The sequence below is a fragment of the Neovison vison genome, chromosome 13, assembly GCF_020171115.1.
Source record: "Neovison vison isolate M4711 chromosome 13, ASM_NN_V1, whole genome shotgun sequence".
NCBI lineage: Eukaryota > Metazoa > Chordata > Mammalia > Carnivora > Mustelidae > Neogale > Neogale vison.
The window spans coordinates 10323740-10346025 of record NC_058103.1 but is presented as its reverse complement, the minus strand read 5'-3'; the positions used below and the strand labels follow the sequence as shown (position 1 = coordinate 10346025).

The window sequence follows — 22286 nt, the reverse complement described above, 5'->3', positions numbered from 1 at the left end:
AGGACAACCCATGACGCAGGAGCTGTGAGGTTTTTCCGAGGAGGAGAGAGCAGCACAAAGGGTTTCCCTGAGACCCCCGCAGGTCACGTGGTTACCAATGGCGGAGCTGGGCTTCTGGACCGGGAAACTTTGTGAAATCCTCTTTCCTGAGCGATGTCCCTTGTGCCCTCTGTCTCCGAGCCCTGTGACTATCCTGCGAGTGGGGTCCCCAATGTCGCATCCTCCTCCCCCCTGAACAGCTTTTGCCTGCCTTGGCATGGGAGTGGCCACCATTCCCCCCAGGGGCAATGACACCAGTTGGGGTGACTTCCCTACACTCGGGGGACTTTCTCGGTGCTGGAGACCAAGTGAGTACTTTTGACCACATCAAGAGCTTCATTTGCTAGTCCTGACATTTGGTGAAGGGCCCTATTGAAGGGTCACCCTGGCAATATCTTCCTCTCTTCTTCTCTGGACTATAAACACCACGAAGCAAGTAGTCCCTGAATCCTCAGACTCAGCTCAGTTCACCTGAACGGCCGCGCATGGGTTCACCGGCAGGAGACTGGGCAGGTGAAGAGATGCCTACTTGGAAAACTGAGATGCCTGGTGGGGGGTGGGGTGGGTGGAGTAGGTGGGGGCTGGGCGGTCTGCCAACATTCTGACTCTGAAGCACTTTCAGATTCTCCAGCACAGACGTGAAGGAAGGGGCGATTACTTCCTTTGACAAGGAAGGGACAGTGAGTTAAGAAGCTGACGATCAGGAATTCACGTGGGGTCGGGGTGGGGGCTAGTTAGTATTTGAAAGACTCTACTCAGAAACCCATACTGCAGAGAGGGCCACCACAAGCTCTGGCTAACTAGAGTCAACACGAGTTGATCTAGAATACAAGATTAGGAGTCAACACTCACAAGCCTAACAGAAGATTCTTTAAAAAGCGATTTTCCAGCAATGAAATGACCGGTGTGTTGGATGTATGGGTTGGCTGTGAATTCGTAGGGGTGCCCTTGTCCTTGAGTGAATGGTCCCTAGACTCAGGATTTGTTTGTTTCATTAGATGCTTTTAGCGGGGTTTGTCACCTGGCTCTAAAGAAGTTCTTCGAATCTGGAGATAGAAGTTCTCTATCTGCCTGTAGAATATGGTCACTTCTGCCCTGAGGGAAACCTTACTGCAATTCTGTAAACATCATTCCTGAGTATTCTGAAGCTCCTGATTTGGAGTCTTTAAATCACAGGTCAGATGAAAGCCTGAAGATTTTGGCATCTATAGGATGGCTGTGTTTCCCCCATCATGCAAAAAAAATCCTATCACCAATCTCCCAACAGTGACCTCAACATCTGCGTCCCCCCTCCAGCTCAAGGGGGTCCTGTTCCCACCTAACCCACCCCCCACAGTAAGAAAGGCTCTCGTTCATGCTTTCCTTTTGCTCCTGCCTCCTGGTGCAGCCTCATGAGGCCCCGCACAGCAGGCGTGCCTTCTCTTCTTCGGAATCGGAAGTCACACCATTCTTTTAAAGGTGGTTGCCTCTGTGTCTCCATCTGACCATCTCTGATAAAAACAATTCCTACACGTGTCTCAAAACGAAGACCAGGGTTAGGGATCTGGAAAAAAACAGAGAGCTGCGAGCTCACCAAGTTGGCAAAATCTGTTTCAGGACCGTTCTCGTGTCTTCTTGCTAATGCAAGTCTGAACGGGCTCTGCAAAGCGTGAGAGCCTGACTTTCACCGCCGTGGTCCCACGTGGGGCAAGGCTGAGGAGGGGGGAGGAGGCTGACGGCTCTCAGCCACCCCTGACTGGTGGGGGTTCCCGATGGCCACAGAGCTAATAGTCCTGCCCAGCAGAAGTGCCTTTTCCCAGTCCCTCACACCTGTGCCGTGGTAGGGCACCCATGCTGTGCAGGCCCTACCCAGGGCTGTCTCTGCATAGTGCTTTCCTGGCATGCACATGGGCAGAGCACAGTGTGTTTGGCAAGCATGGTGAAAGTCAGCATTGGCGACCCCAATACCTGGGCTCCGGTCCTGGTTCTGATTCTGTCCAGGGAGCCCCTGTGGCCTGGACTAGTTGCTTCTGCTCTCTGTTCTCCCGTTTGTAAAGGAAGGTGGGAGCGTGGATGGGGAGGATCGGGGGTCCCATGAAGCTCCTCTCCAGCTATCCAGCATAACCCCCTTCTGTTTGCTTTATTCCTGGGTAGAAGGGCTCAGGAAAGCCAGCGCAAGGGCCCTGGCATGTTAAGGTGATGTAGGGCACCAGTGCCCTCCCCCGCAAAAGAATCTCTGGATCTGATGGCCTGGGGGCCTCCAGCAGAGGCTGCAGGAGAGGCCCTTGGTAATGAAAGGAGAAGCAGAAAGAGCCAGGCCAGCTTGTGTGGCAGAGAGCAGGGAGGGATGATGGGGTTGTTTTGCCCGGTCCCACCGTTTTCTGCTGCACCACATGGGGCTTTTGGGATTCAGAGTCAGGGAGCCGGGCTGTGGTCCCCAGGAGTCAGCAGGGAGGAAGCTGGGCACCCAGAGGGCTGTGTGTGTGTGCGTGACAGCATCAGAGCCAGGAAGGCAGCCAGTTCTGATGAAGCCTGGCCGGAGATCCATGGCACCCCCCCGCCCCAGAGAGGTCGTCACGACCCAGACGCTAGCCCTTCCGTCTTCCAGTCTGAGACACTCACCCGGTTTTGTGGAGCCCCTACCAAACCCACCAATGATGCTGACCTCCTTGGACTTCTCTGGCCTTGGTCATACCGTGCCAGCCCCACGGACCTCTTTCTGTCCCTGCCTGACTGCTCGTTGCTAACTCAGGCTTTGCGCTCTCAGGCCCCTCTTCTGTCTCACCCCCTACTCGCAAGCACCCTCCTCTGTCTTCACAGCTTTCGTCACTGATTTACTTACAAGTTTGTGTGGTTGTCATGGGGTCCATCATCCCCATTTAGGCCCGGGGTGGGGCAGGGACCTTGTCTGTCTGACTCACTCACTCTAGCCACAAAGGAGGTGCTCAGTGAGTTTTTGTTGAAATGGATGAATGAGGGGCGCCTGGGTGGCTCAGTTGGGTAAGCACCTGCCTTCGGCTCAGGTCATGGTCCCAGGGTCCTGGGATGGAACCCAGTGTTGGGATCCCTGCTCAGTTGGGTTCCCTGCTCAGTGCTTCTTCCTTTCCCTCCACTGACCCCCTGTTTTATCTCTCTCTTGTCAAATAAATGAATAAAATCTTCAGAAGGGAAAAGGAATGGAAAGGAAAGGAAAGGGAAGGAAAGGAAAGGAAAGAATGAATGAATTCAGTCAGCTCCTGAGATGTCATATCGTGACAGCCGGGCCACTGGGAGTTAGCCCATTACCACAATCAGATTTGGGCCTTCAAGGCATGTGGGAACATCGTTCTTGGCCAAATCCTCATTTTACGTTTATTGACTTCTTTCCTATAACTCTGCCATACTGTGACTGCCCTGCAGATTACCATTCCTGGGGGCTTCGAGGAACAGGAATATGCCCACCAGAAAGGTCCATGAGGCTAGTTACTTGGGAGGATTTGTAGAGAAGAGAAGCAAGGGGGGAATGAACGGGCTTTGTGACTGGGGGTTGTGACCCATATCTCTGCTGACTTTCACTGAGTGAGCCCTCAGAGGGGCGTCCCAGGAGCAGATGCAGCTCTGCTAGCGTCAGGCAGACCCTCAGAGCAGAAGGAGACATATCCTCAAGACATACTGAGATCATCACAACACGGTTTATTTCCTGGCAGTTTTCAATGTGGACTCCGTCAGCAGGAAGTTTCCACCTAGAATTTCGTGGGATTTTCAACTTTCCCAAGGAAGAGAATGGCCTCTGTGGCTCTGTTGATCAGCAGCAGCAGGAAGGGCCGATTGAAGCGGACGACGGTGTGAGAGGGGCCGTCCTTCGAGCGGACTATGAGCTTGGTGGCCGTGGCCGCTGCGGCTTCTGTGCCCTCCTCGCTGACGTCCAGCACGGCCTTGTGGGCGGCCTGCCAAGCGAAAAACAGATGTCAGCGGCCCCCACGGAGGCAGCGCTACTTCACTGAGCCTCGGGGTTCTGCCTCGGGGATGGTGATGCCCCCTCCCGAGACCTCCAGCTCACTGCTCTCGATGCCGGGCCTGGGGTGTGCACCTGCCGCTGAGATGGTGAACTGGATCTCTACGAGTCCAGTGGTTGCAAATGCACACCAGAAAGCTTAGGCTTGTGTCCCAGTTCTGCCACTTTATTGGCGTGGAAGTTACTTAGGGCTGCTGACGTCACTTTCCAAATCTCTGAAAGGGTCATCGTCCAGGTGTATTTCCCACAAGGTCATGGGTGAATTAAAGGAGATCAGGCAAAGTACGGGTGCCACTGTATTGCTACAAGGTTGCCCAGGAGATGCAGGGTGATGTTATTACAAAGTGGGTCCCTTCTGGGTCTTCTAAGGAAGAGACTTCACCAAGGGCTCATGCCCTCCCAAGCCTCAGGGGGCCTGAGAGCTCCAGGCAATTACAGCTGCTGCTGTTCTTATGTGCACATAAGTACATGATGGGAAATGACCATTACACTCAACATATGCCATTGGGACCTTTGTATTCTTTCCCTGGACACCAATGACAAAGCCCCCTTCAGTGACCCAGGACCAGTTCTGACCATTCTAGTCTATCATCAAGATACATTTTTCGGGGGCACCTGGGTGGCTCAGCCTTTGGGCGTCTGCCTTCAGCTCAGGTCATGATCCCAGAGTCCCGGGATCGAGCCCCGCATCAGGTTCCCTGCTCAGTGGGAAGCCTGCTTCTCCCTCTCCCACTCCCCGTGCTTATGCTCTCTCTCTCTCTCTCTGACAAATAAATAAATAAGATCTTTAAAAAAAGAAAAAGATACATTTTTCGGTCAGGGATCAGAAACTCCTATGCAGACAAGAACCAGACCTTTTGGAAGAGCAGCGGGGACAGGCACAGAGGGCCCCTGGAGGGTTCCCTCTCCCTAAGAGGGGTACTCACGGCTCAGGTCTGGCTGATGAATTCTACATAGAGGTTTGGGTTCACTGTTGCCATGTGGGAATCGGACTCCGTGATTTCTTTCAAGATAATCAGAAATCTCTCCTTTGAGATACAGTAGCCTACATGGTAGAAATAGGCTCTGTTTTTCTTTTTAACATTGCAAGCCAAACACAGCACTTCTACAGGGTAGAAATGGCCCCCGGGCAGCCGATGTGACTTCAGTGTGAGGCCCCAGGATTCAGGGAGGTGAGGCCGAATGCCAGGTAGGCATTTGCTCATCTGTAGCAGGTCTTGAGGTGGGAGTGTTGCCTTCTAGGACAGAACTAATTTTCAAGGAACGGTAGCTGGATCTTAGGAACGTTAATTGGAAGAGGGATGAAAGTTGCCTGTGTATCAGAAGGATGATGGCCATAAAGTCACAGGCCTGGAAACCTTGAAATTCAGCCCTACTTCTGCCATAGAGAGGTCACTTTGCCTCTCAGGGTCTATGTTTCCTTATCAATGAGATGTGAGGGCTCGATTAACCAGTCACCATAGTCTCTTCCAGCTCAGGCAAATGTTCTCATGGGTTAACTCACTTTGGAAAGCTGCAGGAAGTCTCTCTTCGTAATTCCGGAAAAATCAGCATTTTTATCAAAGGCATCCTGGATGCCCATCTTTGGGAGAATGGTTTCTAGGTCATAGGAGGCAGAAATGGAGAATTTTGGAATGAACACCTCTATCCACCTGTAGAGATGGGGAAAAAGACAATGTGAGGTCACAAGCTCTTTGGTCTCTAGCTCTGCTTCTCAGAGGCATTTTGGGAGATTTTGTTCTTCTTCTAGCTTTTGCTGGTTGCTGTTAAAATAGTCAACACATCCCAGACATCCAACCCAGGTTGCTCTGGAGGTAAGCCCCCTGGATGAGCAGGTCTGGCTTCATAGAGAAGTAAGAAGAGTGGGGGGAGCATAATAAGGTAAAGGACAGACCATAGACAGGGGCTCAGCAAGCTGTCCTGTGGCAATGACCAGTGGGGGGCACCAGGCAGTGATGGACATTGTGTCTGCCGTCTCCCCTAGCCCTTCCTGAGACAAACCTTGCCAAACACTGAGAGCAGCAGAGTCCAGTAGAACTTTCTGCAAGGTTGGAAAGATTCTGTCTGTGCTGACCAGGATGTCGGCAACTGGCCACATGGGGTTATCGAGCCCTTTAAATGTGGCTAGTGCCAATGATGGGGAAAAACCCGTAGTTTTACCAATTTTTATTCAGTTAAATTTAAATAACTGCATGGGGCTAGTAGTTGGACAGCACAACCCTGGAGTGCAGCATAATTTTTTTCCTTCCTCTGCAATGGTCTCCCTGAACCAAGAATGAAAAGCCCACAGTTTCTGAGCATTTACTGTGTGTCAGGCACCGTCCCAGGCACTTTCATGAGCTTCATTTCCATTTTAAAGATGTTAAGATTATTTTATTGCTTTTCTCAAGGTCATGTACTTGGTAAGTCACAGAAATGAAAGCACAGAAGTGCTGGGTGGACACTTACATCCTCATCGATGGGCATCTAGCACAATGGACAGCTCTCTCTTCCTGGTTACGGTCCTTTGTGCTGGCCCGGCCATCTCCTCCCTGGTCCATCTGTCGCTCTTCACACACTGCCCCCTGCCCCTGCCTCCATGCTGCCTCCTCTGTCCAGCTGTGGTGGCAGTCAGAGCACAAACCTCTGAAGCATCCTATAGTGTTCCTTGGTTCCCAGCTATGCCTCTTTTCCAGCACTGTTTCCTTTACCGGGAGTGCCCTTCCCAATCCTATCTGTACCTTCACGTCCTACCTATGCTCCTGACTCACATCACCATCTCCTTGAAGCCCGCCATGGATCCCAGCTAAAACTATCTCTTTTTGCTTAGAAGCTCCTCAGCACACTGCCTGGGCTTCCCCTGGGGCACTGAACTTAGTCTTCTTGAGTTACGGTTAACCCTGATCCTGTCTTGTCTCCCCCTGGATCTTGGGCACCCAGGAATGGTGCCAACGAGGCCCAGAAAATATTGCTAAGAGATTGTACATAAGACTTTGGCTTTCCTTTTTATCTTATGGTTAATAGTCTTTTGATGGTCTCCATAATAGATACAGAACTAATAATAATCTTACTATTAGCTAACATTATCAATCACATATGATCTTTCTGGCACTGTTCTAAGCACTTTATAAATAGTAACTTGTTTTATCTTTTCAACAACTTCTGGGTTGAGTAGCAGTATTACCCTCATTTTCTAGGTGACCGTTGGTGCTTTCTTTTTTTTTTTTTTCTTTTTTTTTTTCTCTGCTTTGTTTTTATGGAATCATTCCATGGAATTTAATATCAGATTGGCTGGTAGAGTGAGTTCTCCTGGGATGGAATCACTACAAGGATATAATAGTGTTGTGGGGTCATATTAGCTACAAGGCCTTGGGCAATTCATCTCCCCTCCTAGTTCCTTGTCTATGGATGGGAGGATAGCACTCTTCGTCTGTCAGGTGATTGTGAAGTTCAAGTGAGACCACAGCCCCAAGTTCCCTATCCAGCAGGCAGCTGGGGCTCAGTTGGCATTCAACGGCTGCTATCATGGTCTTTCCCCTGTCCTTGGAGGTACCCCACCACCTGCCTCAGGCCCCAGGAGACTGACACAGATTCCCACCTTTTCTGGAGTAAGTGGCCCCAATTCCTCAGTGTCCTGGCTGACAAGGCCTGTTCCAGCTGCCTCATCTTGCCCTCGCCAGGGAGGACAAAGAAGGCTGCGGTGTGTCTACCGTAGTCCATCCGCAGCACAGAGCAGTCCACTTTTGGGTCCACTCCAAAGGCAAACTCTTCCACCTGGTGCATCATTGGGACCTTCACAGTGGTCTTCTTGCCCACCAGGAATGGGGAGCTCTTCCTTGTAGAGCCAGGGTTAAAGGGCTTTTCCCACTTGGCTAGCATGGAGAAAGAAGAGAGGTCTTTACGTCTAAGTACAGATAGTAAGTGGAGGACAACAAAAATGATGAAGTAAGGATCTCTGAAAACTCTCTCCTTCATAAAAGCCATGAAAAAACTGCCCACAATGGTCAGAATAAACTTCTTTGAATTCTGGAAATTAAACAAACTCTTTAAGCAGATAATGGGACAGTTTATTAAATGGAAGCAGCTAAATCTTGGTAAGAAATTGAGCTTTGTGGTGTTTTAACTTGCCCTAGTTCCATTCCTCTTGTACTAGCTCTTCAATAATAGCCTTGAAAAATAATAGCCTGCATTTGCGGTGAAATCCAGCAGGCTGGCAGCCACTGAAGGGGAAAAAATAGGGCTGGAACCCATTCAAAGACTCATTCCCAGAGAACTGTTATTTGACCCATCTTGTGCTTCCCTGGAAGGCATCACTTGCAAAATTGCCTGTGTTTGATCTGATTTGGAGTTCAACCAAGGCAAAAAGATTATTCCTTGGAGGAAATTAGTCAAAAACAGTCACAGGTGATGATAAATTTTGCAGCTTCTGGAGGCAGTAGATAAAGTTGGGACAAACAACAGATTAATCAAAAAGGTTAACAGGATGGGTTGGGAGCAGGGTGGCATCTGCAAATATGACAGAGTAAGGACCTCTGTATATTTCCCATTCCATTAGGACAATAATAAAAATTGGCAAAGATATTCAGAATCAGCTTTTTTGGAACTCTGGAAATTAACCAAAGGCTTACATCTACCTGGGGAGAGTTAATTCAAGAAAAATGGCTGAATCTCAAGAACAGTCAACTTTATGGTTATTTTAACCTGTGCCAGTTCCACCCTCTGCTCTCCAGCTCAGCAGTAGCCTTGAAAAATAGCAGCCTATATTCTCCAAATCATTGACAGAATAACTTTCGAAGACTCATTTTTATCGCTTGACCTCTGTAGTTATCTGGAAGACCCCCATTTTCAAGGTTGACTGGTGCTCACTCAGTGCTAAAGCCTTCTTCTCAGGGGGTTGGAAATTTTTGTTAGAAACAATTACAGGCAAGTGTTTTAGTTTCATTGTTGTCCTGGTGAGGATAACAGATGGGACAAACCACAGTGATCAGAAGTTCTGAAAGGAGAAGCTGAAGAATAAGATGTCCTTAGGACATTTGGATAGTTCCACTATATCTTGGGCATTTTGAGGCTGCATGCATGTATATAGCTGGATGTATATTTGAGAAAAAATGTGAGAAGGCTCCAAGTTCCTACTTATGGCTGACTTGGAGGATTTGCATAAACAGAAAGTTTATGAGTCAGATTTAAGATTTAAGACTGAGTCAGATTTATAAACTGGCTGGGTGAGTGTTGATGGCACACTCCGCTATGTACACAAAAGTTCTCAGCAAAGACTAAGAGATTTATTTGTTTTAGACACATATGGAATCTCTGCCCAATCATAGTTAACCACTTAACTAAACAAGAAGACCCTTTGGTGGCCACACATCACAAAGTATAAACTTCAATTATTTCAGAAAAATCACTAAACAAACAACTATTGCAACAAGAAAAAACAATCAGTCCTTGAAAGGGAGAGAATCTGATTCTCAGAGTTGTTGCACTACATAATTTTAAAAATCTAGCTCTTACAAAAAAAATGTGAGACATAAATAGAAAGTATAGACCATACAATCTACTAATATCAAAAATAAGAGAAAAAACAATGCCACAGATCTTGTGGACATTAAAAGGGAAAGAAAGGAATACTACGAACAACTCTATGCCCACCAACTTGATAACCTAGATGAGATATTCCAATTTGTTAATACATAAGAAGAAATAGACAATATGAATAGGCCTATATCTATTAAAGAAATTGACAATAATAACTTTCCAAAACAGGATTCCAAAACAGATGGATTCACTGGTGAAGTCTACCAAACATTTAAGGAAGGAATTATACCAATTCTTACAATGTTTTTCAGAGGATAGAAACAGAGAGAATACTTCCTAACTTGTTCTATGAAGCCAGCATTATTTTAATACCCAAATCAGACAAAGACATAGCAAGAAAGGAAAACTACAGACCCATATCTGTCATGAACATAGATGCAAAAGTGCTCCACAAAAATATTAGCAATCAAATTTGATAATGTATAAAAATAATTATACACCACAATCAAATGGGGTTTACCCCAGGCTTGTAAGACTGGTTCGACATTTGAAAATAAATTAATGTAATCCATCATCAAGAAGCTAAGCAAGGAAAAGTAATCATTATCAATAAATGAAGCAAAAGCATTTGACAAAATCTAACACCCATTCATAGTAAAAATTCTCAGTAAACTAGAGGTAAAAGAGAACCTCCTCAATTTGTTTTAAAATATCTACAAAAAGCCTATAGCTAATGTTAGACTTAATGGTGAGAAATGCAAAGCTTTTCCACTAAGTTCAGATATAATACAAGGATGTCCCCTCCTGCCACTCCTTCTCGGTATTTTACTGGAAGTTCTAGCTAATGCAATAAGATAAAAAAAAGAAACAAAAAGTATACAGATTGGGAAGGCAGACATAAAACTGTCTTTGTTCACAGATGGTATGATCGTCTATGTAGAAAATCCAAGAGCTGACAAACAAAAGAACTCCTGGAACTCGTAAGTGATTAAAGTAAGGTTGCAAGATACAAGGTTAATATGCAAAAGTCGATGCTTTTCCATACACCATCAATGAACGAATGGAATTTGGCATTAAAAACACAATACCATTTACATTTGCATCCAAAAACAACTTATACATTTAGCAAAATATGTATAAGATCTATTGAAGAAAATTATAAAACTCTGATGAATGAAATCAAAGAACTAAATGAATAGAAAGATATTCCTTGTTCATGAACAGCAAGACTCAATATTGTTACAATGTCACTTCTTCCCAATTAGATCTATAGATTCAATGCAGTCTCAATCAAAACCTTAGCAGATTGTATTACAGATATTAACAAACTAATACTAAAGTTTATATAAAAAAACAAAAGACCCAGAATAGTCAACACAGTATTGAAGGAGAAGAACAATGTTGGAGGGCTGACAATAACCAACTTCAAGATTTACTCTGAAGTTATGGTGCTCAAGACAGTCTGGTATTGGTGAAGAACAGACAGACAGATCAATGGAACAAAGAGAGAGCTTACAAAGAGACCCATGTAAATACAGTCAACTGATCTTTGACAAAAGAGTAAAGGCACAAAGGAGTGGAGTGGAAATAGTTTTTTCAACAAATGGTGTTGAGACAACGGCATTTATATGCAAAGAAAAACAAAGGAATCTAGACACATACTTTTTATCTTTCATTAAAACTAACTCAAAACGGATCACAGACCTAAAGGTAAAACACAGAACTGTAAAACACCTAGAAGATAATATAGGAGAAAAACTAGATGACTTTGGGTATGGCAACAATTTTTAGAACACCAAAGGCATGATCCCTGAGAGGAATCAGTGATAAGCGGAACTTCATTAAAATTTAAAACTTCTACTCCGTGAAAGACAATGTCAACAGAATGAAAAGCCAAGCGACCTACTAGGAGAAAATGTGCACCTAATAAGACTGTTATCCAAAATGTACAAAGAACTCTTAAAACTTAGATAAGAAAACAAGTAACAGGATTTTAAAAAGTGGGCCAAAAACCTGAACAAATAGATCACCAAAGAAGATAGGCAGATGGCAGATAAACATGAAAAGAGGCTCCATATCCTATGTCATCAGGGAAATGCAAATTGAAACAACCACAAGCACCCGTTCACACGGCCCGCCTCTGGAACACTGACAACACCAAATGCAGGAGAGGATGGGAAGCCTCAGGGACTCCCCGACTGCTGGTGGGAATGCAAGAGAGTAGAGGCACTTGGAAGGACAGTCTGGTGGTTTCTTCCCAAACCAGCACGCTTGCCGTACGATCCTGCAAGCAAGCTCCTTGGTAGAAGGAATTGAAAACTACATCCACACAAAACCTTCCATGTATTATATGATTCTATTTACAGAAAATGTCCAGAAAAGGCAAATCTATGAAGACAGAAAGTAGATTGCTTGTTTCTGGTGAAGGAGGAGCAGAAATGAAGTGAGTCTCAGGCATAGAGAGTCTCTTTTGGAGGTGATGAGAATGTTCTGGAATGACGTAGTGGAGGTATTTGTACAACCTTGTGGATGTACCAAAACCCAAACACACTGAACTGTGCAATTTAACTTGGCAGATTTTGTGGTATGTGGATTATATTTCAATAAAAAAAATACGATTAAATTAAATGGAACAGCATATATAAAGCACAGGAAAATTAGAAGGGGCTCACGGCATGTTAATTCCTTTTCCTTCCCCTCCCTCCTTACACAATGGATGGATACATGGGTGGGAAGGTGAAGAGGCAGATAGAGGGAAAGATAAGTGGGGGAGGGGTGAACGGCAGGAGGGAGAAAGGAAGGGAAGGAGAGAGAAAGGGAGGAGGGGGGGATGGTACAGTAGTGTCCCTGACGATTCTGCCGAAGTTGGCTCTGTCATCATCCATCCCGGTAGCACAGAGCCTCGCACACATCAGGCTCTCAATACAGGAGAGATCTTTCAAGCAAGGCAGCCAGAATCATGAAGCAAGTAAGGGGAAGATGGAGAATTCAGACCCAGCGCTGTCTGACTTCAAAGCCCATGTCCACTCCACTGCCGCAGTGTGTTTGTAAACTGTAAAGTTCTAGGCTGATGCGCTGAGGGGGGTGTCAATGGCAATCATCCAGGCCTGTCTGCGCTAGCACACCTCTAGAAGTGCTCTGGCCTGTGGATTTCCCTCTGAAGCGGGGTTGTCCGAGAACTCTGCACCCCTCCTCGAAACCTTCTGGAGGCACTAAGGACGCTGGTGGAAGCAAGAGACGAGGTCCTTACAAGCTCATTTCCGGAAGATTTTCCCCGTGGGCTGCCCACTGAGCCCAATGTCAGCCCCTCGGGACACATAACCAGACTATTCAAGGTCAGAGCTGAACGAGGCCCCGTCATCAATCACCTGAAGCGGAGAGAGGGACTAGGATGTGGCCACAGTCATGCAGTCAGCTTGTTACAAGACTGGTCCGAATCCAGACTTCCCACTCCCTGACTGTGCTGTCTAGGGTTTGTTTAGCTTGCTTATTCAACTGGAGAGTGAAGGGGAAACGACATTAAAATAAAAATCAAGCCTTCAGAGCCTTACCTTTAAAGAAAATGTGGTTCACCAGGACCATGACTGTCAGAGGTTCAAGGCCTTGGATTAAGTCTACCACCTTCCCTTTGGTCTCCCTCTCCACATAGCTGTTGATCTTCTCCCGGGCAGTGGAGGTGCTTGAGAAATCTATAGAAAAGGTTTTGGATTCATACAGCCTCTTGATGTTGTCCAAGAAATTTGCCTGCAGCTGCAGCTCCTTTTTGAGGAAGAGGACACTCCCCATCCTCAGGTCCAGGTCTGCGCTGGGGGCTCTGAGGGACTGGAGCAGGTGCTGGAAGGCCTGGTGGATGGCGGGCTCTGGCACGTGCGTGAGGTTGAACCCCAGGCTCTGGAGGATCTGGGTCTTGGTGGCTGAGCGGGCCCCAAGGGATAGCATGGCCAGGGAAGCGGATACACTCAGTGGGGAGAAGAAGACGTTCTGGTCCGGAGTCTTCAAAACCAGCCTCCGGTACAGGCGGAAGGCAAAGTTGGTGTTGCTGGAGGACAGCCGGGAGGCGGCAGTGCTCCTTGAGGAGGATGGGCAGAGGGATCCCTTGCTGGGGGTCCCGGGTGGGGGCACGCAGCGGATTACAGCGCAGATGCTGACAACGAGGAAAACTCCATAAAAGGCTGATGCCATTTTGAAACGAGCTAAGTCTGCAAGAGAAGGAAGAACCATCGAGGGAAGGTGAGCGGAGCGTCAGGCCGCCAAATCCGAGACCTTGCAACAGCTCTCCCCATTCAAGACAGAATGGGGACAGGCTGGACGGTGAACAGGGCAGTTCACTCTGTAATCTCATTGGCTCTCATGAACGAGAGGCAGGTAGTATCATTGTCTTTAGCTTACAAACAAGCAAACAGGCCTCAGAGACATTGTGTCACTGACCTCAGGCCACCCAACTAGTTTGTGTTCTGTCTGGGATTCAAAGTCAGGTCTTAAATCCCAAATCTCAGCTCCCACGCTCTTTGCTGTTTCTGTTTGGTAGGCTTCCCGTTCACAAAGGAAGACAGTGGAACCAGGCTGCAAAGTCCCAATCTTAGCAGCCATCAAAAGGCATCCTCTGATCCCTCAGAGATCCCTCGAGATATTCTTGGTCCCTTTTGTGTTGAACTGATCATTTCCTTGCCGTGGCTGCCCACTCCCAGCCACAGGCATTTGCTGGCAGTGTCGCTGTCCTTCAGCAGGCTGGCCTGGGACCATCGTCCTCAGGAGCCTTGAGGACAGGTGTCTCGTTGCTGGTGGGCTGCTAGCTCTAGCTGTGAGTGCCTGGCTCCTGCACGCCCCGTCCAGCTAGACTGATGCACCAGGAGCATTTTGGACTAGGCGAGCTGGAGGCAGGTGGAAATGCCGGTTGTTCTGGAACGGAGCAGGGCTGGACTACATCTCACTCTGAGGCTCATCATGGGCAAGTTTTAGCTTCTCTGGACTTCGGTTTTCTTTTTTGGCTCTGGGGGGATGGTCTGTACCATATCTAGGTATTCAGAGGATCAAGCGTGATGAGGTCACTGTCCCTATAGGGACAGTCCTAAGGACCTAGCCATGCTCCCAACAACCTTTTGGTGGAAACGCAATTTATGTAAATCGAGTAATACTTGATCACACCAGATGTGATGAAGAGCAGAAGGAACTACACAAAGAATCTTTTTGCCAAATGAGTAATTCTTTGGTGAAACTGCAAAACCATCCCCATTGCCGTTTATCTAATTGGGCGATTTTTGTCTTATAGGCAGGGGCACGTGAGGCGGGCTGCAGAGACAGGGCCACCGGCAGGAGGTACAGACTTGATTCTGCCCACAAGACCCACAGAGGGAATGCTGAGGAGTGCTTCTGTCCAAAAGGAATGTCCAAGGACTGTTCTGGGAGCCATACGTGTCCTTCCTTGCTCCACCCGCATCGGGCACATGGCCCCATGGAGGGGCGGCAGGAGACGCTTTGTGCCCTGGCCTGTGTGGAAGGGTGTTCAACCAGGGTGGAAGGGACTGAAAGAAGGAGGCACTTGGGACGAAAACCCCGAGTTCCTCCTGTTTGATGAATTCTGTGACAGGCTGCGGGTGCTCGGGATGCCGTGTGAGAACCCGGGGTCTGTGGGACGGCTCTGGTGGGCAGGGGGCCTGCTGTGTTAGCGTGAGTCGTGTGAAAGAGGAAACCACGGGCCCACCCTGCTGCCACTCACGCCGAGTTCCCAACCAGGCTGAAAACCTCATTCAGCCGCAGGTTCTGCCTCCCCCAGAAATGTGGTCTTAACCAGTCAGTCAGGAATCTCTCCATCAGGCCAGGGAGTCGGCCACATGGGGCCTGTCCCCCCAAGGGAGATGAGGTCATCCTCATGGGAAGACCCCTTGTCTTTCCCTCTAGGGCAAAACCCCTAGCCTGGAAAAGTCTCTTTAGTTGGCCAATAAAGGCCTTGCCCAACCCTCCTTCTGTGAAAACTCGCTACTTTGTACACGTCCTTGGAGTGCCCTCTGTTTGCTGCCCAAGTCACGGATTGCTCAGTAAAGCCAATCAGACCTTTAAATTTTCCTCGGTGGGACTGTCATTAGCAGGAGGCCTGAGCTCAGCGGGCAGTTAGGCATCAGAGCCTCAGCAAGACCCCTGCTCTCCTACACAACCAGGATCCAGGTAAAGAATGGCAGCCTCGTGTGACCACCTCTGCGTTGTGTCCTCCCCGGCCCCCCCACACCGCTCCATCTGTGAAAGGGGTGGCCCCGAGGAAGAAGGGGCACAGTTTGTGTGACACCCAGCATGGTGCCAGGCCCGCAGATGGCATGAAGTCAAAGCTGCTTCTCCTCCCTCATGGCTGTTGTGATTTTGCGTTCCTCCCTTGGAAGCAGAGGGAAGGGACAGGCTTGTCCCGTGGTATTCCTGACTGCGGGAAGGGATGGAGTTGGGGAAGCGAACACCAGCCATTCTGGAGGGGAAGGGAGTCACTCCCGGGCCCCGTGATGAGATACCATGGGTGGGGGGGCCTGTATCCCTCTCGGGGCCGGTGGGGGTGGGAGTGGGGCTGTCGGGGCACCTGCTAACACCTGCTGTACCTCCCAGAGGAGCCACACCCCATCAGCAGACATGGCCTTGCCAGAGGACATCCGACTCCATGCCCCACGCCCTGGGCTGAGCAAGGGAGACCAGCCTGGACCAGTAGCCACTCAGTACGTTAGTGAGTATCCTGGCGCCTCGCGGCCGTGGCCTTCATGTGACCTTAGGCGAGTTGCAGCTTCTCTCTGGGCCTTGGGGACGTGGCCTCGGAGGGCTCTACGGCCATGGGCCTCAAGGGGCAGATTCTTGTCCTCTTCAGGAAAAGCTCTGATGAAAGCTTTCTCGCTCGGCTCTTAAAATCCAACCTCCTTCCGCACCTGTCATCTTGCCACCCCCAACTCCTTTCCTCTCACGGCTGCCCTTTCTCTCTCCCACGGAGGCCCCCACTGCCTCTGTGCTGTGACAAGACTGCGCTGGGGGAGGGGGGTGAGTCCTGCCGGTGGGCTTTGCCCTTCTTGATAAGAGGGACTCTCTGTCCTCTGTGCACCTGCCCCTGTCTGGGCCCCTCTCGACCGGGGGTGCCGCTGCCTCCCCCCACCTTTCATCCTGCCCCCCCTGCTCTGTCCCACACTGGGGTCCTGGCTGGGACACTCATCCGTACCACTAACAGGGGGAACATTCTAGATGCAAAGCTCACTGTCACTCACCTACTCAGCCTCCTCAGTGGCTCCTGACTGACCTCCGGAAGAACCGCCAAGCACCTGTCATTCGAGGTCCTTCTCCGCTGTGCTCTGACTTACCTTCCCGGCTTCATCCTCAGGCACGCAGCTGTTTCGGGTTCCTGGAAAGGTTGCGTGGCCCTCCTCCCACCCACCCGGCCCTGTCTTCATTTGCATCCTTGTCTAGCGTGAGCGCCAAAGGGCTTCATTCTATTCAAAAACCCTACGCGCCTGGTGACGCACACTTCTGGCAAAGCCCCAAACCTAGAGTAACCCACCTGTCTGCTCCTTCTCTGCCAAGTGCTGGAGGGAAGGTGGCTCAGCAAGGCAGTCTGGTCCGCGGTGACTTCCCAGTCACCGGTCTCGATGTGCCCGGCAGCAGAGCACCGACGACCTCGCTCTCCCATTCACTGCAGGGAAGAGCTCGGTCTTCCATTTCCCGAAGTCGGACTCCTCAGCCTGCCACCAGGTCATCTGTGCGTGCAGACACACACTTCAGACCGCCTTGTCCCCCACCTCCCACGAAAGACCATCAGAGAAGGAACGTATCCCCCTCTCCCCAGCACTTCTCCCAGAACTTGGGAGAGCATCTCTTATGCCCACCCAGGACTCTCACATCTGTCTCTTCCGTATTACCAGCTTCATCTTTTGTTTTTTGTTTTTTTTAAAGATTTTTATTTATTTATTTGACCGACAAGAGATCACAAATAGGCAGAGAGAGAGAGAGAGAGAGAGAGAAGCAGGCTCCCTGCTGAGCAGAGGGCCCGATGTGGGGCTCGATCCCAGGACCCTGAGATCACGACCTGAGCCGAAGGCAGAGGCTAAACCCACTGAGCCACCCAGGCGCCCACCAGCTTCATCTTTGCCATTGGCTTTTAAACATGGTCAAGGCTTGCCTGCTAGGACAAACAAATCACTCCCAACAACACAATGGAAAGCCCCCTTGGCCCCCTGTCTCCATCCTCTGCCTCCTGGCTCACATCTTTACCCGCTGTGTGTACTCACGGTCCTCAGGGTCTCACTTCTGCTTACCCCTGGCCCACTCCAGTCTGGCTTTCAGGTCCACCGAGGAGGGCCAGCCTGTGACTGTGGCCAGGTTCCTCTTAGCTGCCTCCCCAGAAGCAGCTGACCCTGGACACCACACTGGGCTTCTCCAGTCCCTCCCTGTGGCTCTGTGACACTATGATCTCCTGCCTTTCTCCTCTCCCCCCGACTCTGTCTCCCTCCATCCCTCCTCCTTAGCACCTCTGTGCGTCCTCTCCTGTGCCCGGCCCTGGGGCGTCCCCTCCAGCCTGGCGCCCTCTCCTTGGTGCTCTCCTCCGCCTCCAGCAGATCTCATCATGCCCTGGGCTTCATTATCGAGATACCCATCACTTATCATTTCTAATTCCCAGGCCAGGCCTTTCCTCTGAACTCCCTATTTCTAACCACGTCCTTGATATTTCCTCCCAATGTCACAAGTGAGCCGAAGCTCAGTAACATCCAGACCGAACTCAGACTGTTTCCCAAGCACCGCCTTCCCATCAAGGTCACGGCTGAGACCTTCTTTCAACATCTCCATCCGCGGCACAGCCCTCATTTAGGTATTTGAGCCCAGGACTCACTCTTGTACCTCCTTCTTCCTCATTCCCCACACCAACACATCACGTACCTATTTTCAACTCTTCCAGTAGCCTCCCATTCCGCAGAGAGGGTACCGGCATCTCATCCAACCAGCACTGGCGGGGCTCCGCCAGCCCTTCTAACTTCGTTACAGACCTCAAAGCCATGCTCTGGACTGCTGTGTGCAGCTATTTTGCCCGTTTTTACGAGGCTCCCGGGTGACCTTTGTTGTGCCCCACTCCCCTCCCCCACCAGACTTTCCCCCCGAATTAATTCCTTTCCCCTGCTTAGGTCCTCTGTCATGTCACACCCTTAAGGAAGCTCTCTTTGAGTGCTCAGGTCAGGAAAATCCCCCTCCTTTAAATGTTTTTATAGTACCATTAACCTCTTAGCGAAATACTTATCAAGGTCATAATTTCACAGTTATTTGCTTGATGGAAAATGAAATGAATCAGGGAACTTGCCTCTCTGTTCTCCCCGTGCACCTCTGTTTGGCCAGTACAAAGGGCTCCCTTGAAGTGTTTGATGAAGGAGTGAATTGAAATCAATTAAATGGGCAATTTACCTCTGAGGGGTGATACTGGCGGGAAATGAGCAAGAAAGACCTTTCTGGGTCTTCATTCTGGCGCTAGTTACACAGGCGTGTGTATACACATAACACGTGAGCTGACTTACACTTTTGGCCATTGGACTTATGAACAGTTGTAAACAGAAAACTAGACAAAATACATGAAACAACTGAGACCCTGAAAAAAAATTATGTGAAATAATTCAGGCATTGAATGGTAGGCAGAGAAGGCAGACAGATCAGGGGAACCCTGTGATTGTCCTGCTGTTCAGTCCAAAGACACTTTCTGGCTCCAGGCTGGGAAACCCAAGCCAAGGCTGGCGTGCCGGCTGAGCCCAGGGGACAGGGATCAGAGTTGGGGAAAGCTCAGGCAGGAAAGTGAGGGTTCGCTTTGGTGCAAAAGCTAAGTGCTCGGCTCTGCATGCATAATGAGACATTCCATAAGGATGGTCCTGATGCAACAGGAAAACCCCGAACTGCCATAAAGATGTAGGCGGAACGCCCAGAGTTCACGTAGCTGGGAGGGAGGGAGGCTCTGACCAGGCTGAGCTAGGGGAACTCCAGGAACATCTAAGGTATTCAGGAGAGACCCTACAAGAGGCACATCTTGACATTAAGGCTACACTGTCCTAGACACCTTAACAACATTGTATCTGAAATAGGACACTTTATCAGGAAGAGGGGATAAAATCCTTGACAGGATTAAAAAAAAAGTTCTGTGAATATGTTAGGTGTCACCACAGCAGAATTCAGTGTCACCACAGTAGAATCCAGACCAGAACAACTGTAAGGGTAAATTTACGTGGTAGAAGGAAAGATCGGGAAGCTTAAAAAGACAGCAACAGGACAGCTGTGCCCAAACGTAAGCGAACAGATGGGAGAAATGACAGAAGCCCCTGGATCTGCGAACCGAAAGCAGGTGGTGTCGCAGACGGGTAGCTGGAGTCCTGGGCACAGAACGGTGGGAGAGACAAAGTCGGGAAGAAGTAATGGCCAAAAATATTTACTCTATGTAAACTACGATACAATAAAGTGGTTCAGCCCTGACATTTCTTCCCCCCCGGCTGTACCCTGAGACCTTAATTCTCAGTCTGTCTAGACGGCTCTCCATCCCTCCCCTCCTGACCAGCAGCTGCTTTCCACCCTGCCCACTCCAGCTCCAGACCTCCCACGCCGCAGAGTCTTCCAGATCCCACGAGAAGTCGGGCCCTCCCTTCGCAAACACCTGGAGCAAACCACAAGGATCTACCTCGTCACGTGTCCGTCTCCCCCAGTGCCCGGGCTGCAGCTTGTGTGGTTCCCTCCGGGGCAGGGACTCTCCTCCGTGAGAGATGGGGACCGAGGAACAATAAAGGGAAGACGAAGACGGGGGAGGAGGTGGGAGGGCAGTGGGAGGCAGGCAGGGAACCCCAAGGGCCCAGCTCAGCTCAACTGGCCCACACCCAGGCATTTTTGTAAAAAGGCCTCCGGTCGGTGAAACAGGTCGGCCTCCTGAAGTGCCGAGTTTCCCAAGCGTGGCTAATTATCAGGAGAACCTGTGTTCTCATTAAAATGCACATTCCCAGGCCCCACCTAGAGCCACTGAGTCAGACTTTCCGGAGAACGGCAAGCCGACTTAAGAATGAGGGGAGCTGGGGGTTTCTTCTTTGCACAACTTCTGCCCGGGGCCCCAGAGAGCAGCTCCCCGAGATGATTCCCCAGCTCTGAGTGCCTCAGGCCATGGCGAAAGCAAAGACCTGTTTTTTCCCAATTCCCAAGACCGACCCTGCCACCGCAACAACCAGAAGTGGGTCCTCTGAGTGGATCCAAGGTCCCATCAGGATGGAAGTCTTTCAAGCCCAAGTCTCCATCCTTCTCCCGCCGTGCCTGGGCTCCTCGGGATCTTCTCTTCCTGGCTACAAGTTCTGCCTGCCTAACGCATCTCTATGCTTCTGCCCCATTTCTGGTTTATACAGATCTTCACGCCACTCCTCAAATCTGGCTACATCTTTATACTTTTCTCTTTTAATATATATATAAATATTATTATGTATTAATATATTAATATATAATCAACATAATTATATATTAATATGATATACGATTGATATGATATATTAATTAATACAGAATATTGATTGCTATTAATATTAATTAAATATATTAATATAATTAACCAATATTATATACTAGCTAATATAATCAATATATAACAATTATAATATATAATGCATAATTATATATTATATATAATTAATATTAATAGATATGCTACAAGATAATTATATGGTTAATATACTATATTACTATGACTGATTAATAAATAATAATGCAATTTATTTATAATATATGTATTATATAAAATATTTAATATTTAGTTAATATATTTAATATACATTTTTTCAATTTCACCTATTCTTGCTCTAATTGTGGAGCACATTGGATATGTCCCGGCTGGACTTGCCCCATCGTCTTAACCAGAAGCTGTCGTCCAGAAGCTCCCCGAGAGAGACCCCACAATGCCCAGTGTGGATGTGAGCACCTGTCTCGGGCCGGGGGGAGGGCACCCTGCATTGTTTTGCTGCAACTTTGCTCATTCCTTAGCCTGCCCACAGGGGCCACGTGACTTCTAGGATCTGAGCCAAGCTGAGGGTGGAGATGGGGAAGCGGGTAGATCCAGACAGACCCTCTGGCCCTGAGGAATTTTGTCTGGGTGATCCTTTGTTTTCTGCTGGTTTTGGCAAAGAGGTCACTATTTCAATATTATGGGACGTGGGCTTCCTGCTCCAGAATGGATCTTCATCCTGGAGGGACCCTTTCCCAGCCCAGTCTTGGAATCTGAGATTCCTTTGTTCACGTCGCACCGAGAGAAACCACAGACCAAAGGTTACCTGTGCTGGGAGGGCACGAAGTTTTCAGAGAAGCCCCCTCAGGTGCCTTCCTGCCCGCTATGGATGCCTTTACACCGGGCATCACTGATGTGCTCTGGTGCCCAGCAAGTGCTTTGCAGGTTCACACGCATCATGTCATGTAATCCCCTTTGAGTAGTCGATGAGATGAACAGGATGGTCCCCGATTCACAGAGAGGACAACTCAGGATTGGGCACAACGAAGAGGCTTGCCTCATATCACAAACCCAACACATGGTGGAGCTCAGACTTGAACTTGAGCCTGTCTGGATTCCAGGGCCTCTTGACAGCCTCCCACCACTTGAGGCCCCCAACAAAGACCCTGGAATGAAAGACGACCACCCTAGACTTCATGGCATACTGAGTTTGAGCCTTGAGCCAACAAAGATCTTGGTGGCCACTGTCTGGCCTGCCTTCTTCCCTCTTTAACCAAACGGAACAGGCTTCAGGCTCAGGTCTGGGTG

At 49.1% G+C, this 22286-nt stretch overlaps 1 protein-coding gene across 5 annotated transcripts; it reads right to left on the bottom strand.

The window, feature by feature from the left end:
• Positions 1-3670: 3670 nt before the first annotated feature.
• Positions 3671-20263, bottom strand: SERPINA9 (serpin family A member 9). 5 transcript variants are annotated; one of them, XM_044229787.1, is made up of 6 exons: positions 20184-20263; positions 17043-17238; positions 13078-14540; positions 7590-7863; positions 5517-5664; positions 3671-3944 (listed from the first exon to the last, which is right to left on the bottom strand). In XM_044229787.1, the coding sequence occupies exons 3-6, from the start codon at positions 13745-13747 to the stop codon at positions 3741-3743; spliced, it is 1296 nt and encodes a 431-aa protein (XP_044085722.1). In that variant the 5' UTR covers positions 13748-14540; positions 17043-17238; positions 20184-20263; the 3' UTR covers positions 3671-3740. The 5 variants fall into 5 exon arrangements, with proteins under 5 accessions (XP_044085722.1, XP_044085720.1, XP_044085725.1 ...); XM_044229785.1 differs by lacking the exon at positions 20184-20263 and adding an exon at positions 17797-18393; XM_044229790.1 differs by lacking the exon at positions 20184-20263 and adding an exon at positions 17797-18393 and having other exon boundaries at positions 13078-13725.
• Between the last annotated feature and the right edge of the window lie 2023 nt (positions 20264-22286).